Consider the following 3,683-nt stretch of genomic DNA (forward strand, 5'->3'; position numbering starts at 1 on the left):
CCCTGGTTCTGGCTCCTTGCCCCAGTGCTTAACGAATAACTCAGGATTAATAGGAAAAATTGGGGCTGGGAGAGGAATGAACCTTGTTGTATGGAGAGTTTGTGCCAGAACCACCCCAGGCTGGGATATGGGCTCTCTCCTGTCCCCAGTCCTTAAAATAGCTAAAACATCCCCTTCCAAAAATGGTTTCCCCACGGCTGCACCTGAAAGTGTAAAATTTTATTGCAAACCCCCAGTGTGCTGGGCCACAGGAGTGGCCCACAGGAGCCACTCTGCTCTGGAGTGGCTTTTGGGGAAAAAATAAATGAGTAACCCTTCAGACACAGCAAGTACCAAACTGCCTTTGTGGAGACACTGCAAGGCTCTGGCATCTCTCTGAGAGTTTTGTTCTCAGTCCCAGTTCCATTCCACACGGAAAGCAATCTTCTGTGAAGTTTCTGTGTTCCTCTTACGTGGATACGTTTCCTCATACACACATCCATTGCCTTGGCTCTCTTGGACTCTCACCCTGCACCACCAGTGATTTATGGAATAGCATCTGTGCACTGGTACCCAAATATGGAGGAGTTGGACTGTGGTATGGGCTGTACTTTGGCCTTGCTTCAAGCTCTTTCCTCTGAAATAAAACATTCTCCCCCAAAACGGACACAGCCCAGCCTGCTCAGAACCCCTCAAACCCATATTTATTTATTCACTTTTACTCCAGTTTTGAAGTCTTTTTAACGCCACGCCAGATTTCAGCCACCGCTCTGTGGACAATCGCGACACTCCCCCCCGCGGGGAAGGGGTGTGGCCGGCCACGCCCCCACGGCGATTGGCGGATCCCGCGGGAGGGCGCGGCCGGAGGGCATTTAAGCTCGGCTCCAGGGCGGAGCGGCAGCGCCGCGGCTCAGGCCGTGCGGGCTCACCGAGCGGAGCGCAGACCCCGCGCCCTCCCCGCCGGACCCCAGCGGACCCCGCCGCCCACAGCCCAGCCCAGGTGCGGGGGGAAACGGGGCGGCCCGTGGCGATCTGGGGGTTTTTCTTCGAGAGGGGTTGGCGCTCGGATGCTTTGGGGTGAAACTTCTCCGTGCCTCAGTGTCCCCCGCTAAGGATGGCCAGGTTGCTTCTCGCGGGTGGTGTCCCCCACGCAGTTCCAGCTGTTGGGATCTGGCACCCTTGGCTTCCCTGAGCCCTTTTTTTTTTTTTTTTTTTTTTGAGCTTCCTTGAAGAAAAAGCAGGGGTCAGACTGTGGGAAGAGTCAGCTCCGGGCAGGAAGGTGCTTTGTGCAAGGAGGAGAAAGTTCAGTTCTCTCTAGTTCAGAACTGGAATGAACCACAACAAAGGTGAAGGGTGGGCAGGCTTGTCCCGGCTGTGGGTGATGGGGAAGCTGCCGAGGGCAGGCTGGGGCTGGAAACTCGTGCTGGAACACCCTCGGTATGTGCCCCAGCTGAACATTTCTTTGCTCCTTATGCAACATCCGTCAAGGATTTCATAACTCCAGCTGTTGATACAAGGAGGGGAGTTGGATTCTTTCAAGAAAAACACCCGCGGGGGGTCGGGAAGGGGCTGTGCGGATGTGCCGGGCTGTGCTCTGGGAAGGCGCTTGTGTACGAGGGAATTGTGTTGCACGTAGTTCTTAGAGGTCTGTGGATTTTAATCCCTGTGCAACTCTGCGAGCACCAACCACGGTTCCCAGCACGGGGCTGCACGTCCCATCTCTCCAGAAGCCACGATGTTTCCATTTACACCCTTGCAGGTTTCTGGGGTGCAGGTGTGGGTCAGGGGGGTGCTGACAGCTGCCTCTGTGCTCGCAGGTTTAGATCTGCACGGCAACCAGGATCAAGAGCCATGGCATCCATCCCATCCAGCGGCTCGCTCATGGCCACCCACAACTACCGCAGAAGTAAGGGCGGGCTGGGGGCTGGGGTGGTCTCAGGATGCCAGAGGAGCAGGCTGGGGGCTCTGCCAGGGGTTAGGGGGATATGGCTCCAGCAGAGATGGAGCTGAGCTCAGGTCTGTGCTTTCAGCTGGAGCACCGTGTGAGCCTTTGCTGAGAAAAGGGGACAGCCAGCAGTGTCCCTCCTGCTGCCCAGAGCCTCCTTTGGGCCCTGCAACCCCTGCCCAGCCATACCAGGTGGTGAGGGATCTCAAACCTTCACTTGTTGCTAAGGTTGTAGGGAAAGGGAGGTGATGGCTTCACCTTGCGCTGTTGCTATAGAAATGAGCTGCAAAACCAGTCTGGGCAATAGTTGCTACTGGTACCTCTCCTGGCAGAGACTTTCTGGTTTAATGGATTGCTTAAACCAGAGAGAGCTAAAGGATTCCCCTTGAGCTGAAACAAGCAACAGGCTTATAACTGTTGGACTAGAACACAGGAATCTGCAGCCTCTTGGCCTCAAGTCATCTGCATAGGCCTTCCAAAGCCACTAAATGATGTCCTTGGGGTTGCAGGTGTTCTCCTGCAGAGGTGTTCAGGTGTTTTTCCTGTCCCTGCTCTTGGAATCTCATCGGTATTCCCTTCCTAGTGTTTTTTATTGACCTGGCACTAAACCTGGGCAAGTACTGGAGTGAGCTAGTGATGAGACTGAGCCGTGTCACCTAGGGACAGTCACACCAAGGTCGTGCTTTGCTCCTGATGGCAAGACCAAGGAGCAGCAGTGGTTCTGATGGCCATGATTTCTCCATAGGGCGCCTGAGCTCCACATCCAGCAGCAGCTCCTGCAGCTCAGAGTACTCTGGGGAAGTCACCCCTCACTCCCTGGGTAAGTGCCACCTGTCCTGGCTCAGGGGGGGACTCTGCTCCCAGCCCCTCCTCTGCAAATCTGACTGGAGGTGACCCAGCCTCTCCCATGAGATGAGAGTAGGGTGGCCGTGGGTTGCACTGACCTGGACTTTCCCTGGCATGCACTGTCCCCCAGACCTGCCCAAGTCTGACCCCGGCCAGTGGTGGGCCAGCTTCTTCTTTGGGAAGACGACTCACCCGACCATGACAACCGTGTCGGAGTGCCCACAGAGGTGAGTGTTTTGAGATGACACGGGGGGAGCACCAGTGCAGCACCCAGGACAGTTGGGTGCATCCCCCTTGGTGCATCCTGACCCCATGGGCCGTGTCTGTGCACAGAGCACCCACCCCTTTGCTGCAGGAGTCAGCACAGAGCCATAACGCCACATGTCAACACCGGCCTGACCCTCTCTCTGCTCTGTCCTGCAGCTCAGGAGCTCTGCGGGTGACAACAGGACCAATGACTAGTGGCCTGGTGCCAGCCCCGGGCGCGGGACGGAGGCACCACATCAGCGAGCCCAGCTCTGAGCCCTCAGTGTGAGCCGTGAGCGGGTCGGCGGCTGCTCCGCATCCGGCGGGCACAGCCCCCTCCCCGTAGAGTAGCTGGCTGCTCCAGGGCAAAGCTGCTGCCTCGTGAGGGAAAAGTGCAGCAAACCCCGACGATTCCACACCAGCCTTTTTACTCTTTTCCCGGTGTAACTAAGCAGACTTGGTAACACGTTTTATTACCTTGAACTCCGTGCAATGGCAACTAATAAACTTGAGCAGCCTTTTAAAACTCTGTGGGTTATTTTCCTTGGGTTGTTCTTCGTGCGTGGAGGGGAGAGGGCAGAGGGGTGCTGGGGGTAATGGTGGGGCTGGACCAGGGCACAGCACAGCTTCCAATGCAGGAGCTGGTGATGCAGGATATCACGTGCCA

The 3,683-nt window shown here is 56.5% G+C and overlaps 1 protein-coding gene across 1 annotated transcript; it reads left to right on the top strand.

Annotated features, from left to right (window-relative positions):
* Positions 1–831: 831 nt before the first annotated feature.
* PPDPF (pancreatic progenitor cell differentiation and proliferation factor) lies at positions 832–3,542 on the top strand. The gene is made up of 5 exons (XM_051803415.1): positions 832–979; positions 1,797–1,885; positions 2,670–2,744; positions 2,901–2,997; positions 3,194–3,542. The coding sequence occupies exons 2-5, from the start codon at positions 1,831–1,833 to the stop codon at positions 3,303–3,305; spliced, it is 339 nt and encodes a 112-aa protein (XP_051659375.1). The 5' UTR covers positions 832–979; positions 1,797–1,830; the 3' UTR covers positions 3,306–3,542.
* The last annotated feature ends 141 nt before the right edge of the window (positions 3,543–3,683 follow it).

The sequence above is a fragment of the Manacus candei genome, unplaced genomic scaffold, assembly GCF_025592945.1.
Source record: "Manacus candei isolate 608988 ecotype Guabito, Panama unplaced genomic scaffold, ASM2559294v1 h1tg000057l, whole genome shotgun sequence".
NCBI lineage: Eukaryota > Metazoa > Chordata > Aves > Passeriformes > Pipridae > Manacus > Manacus candei.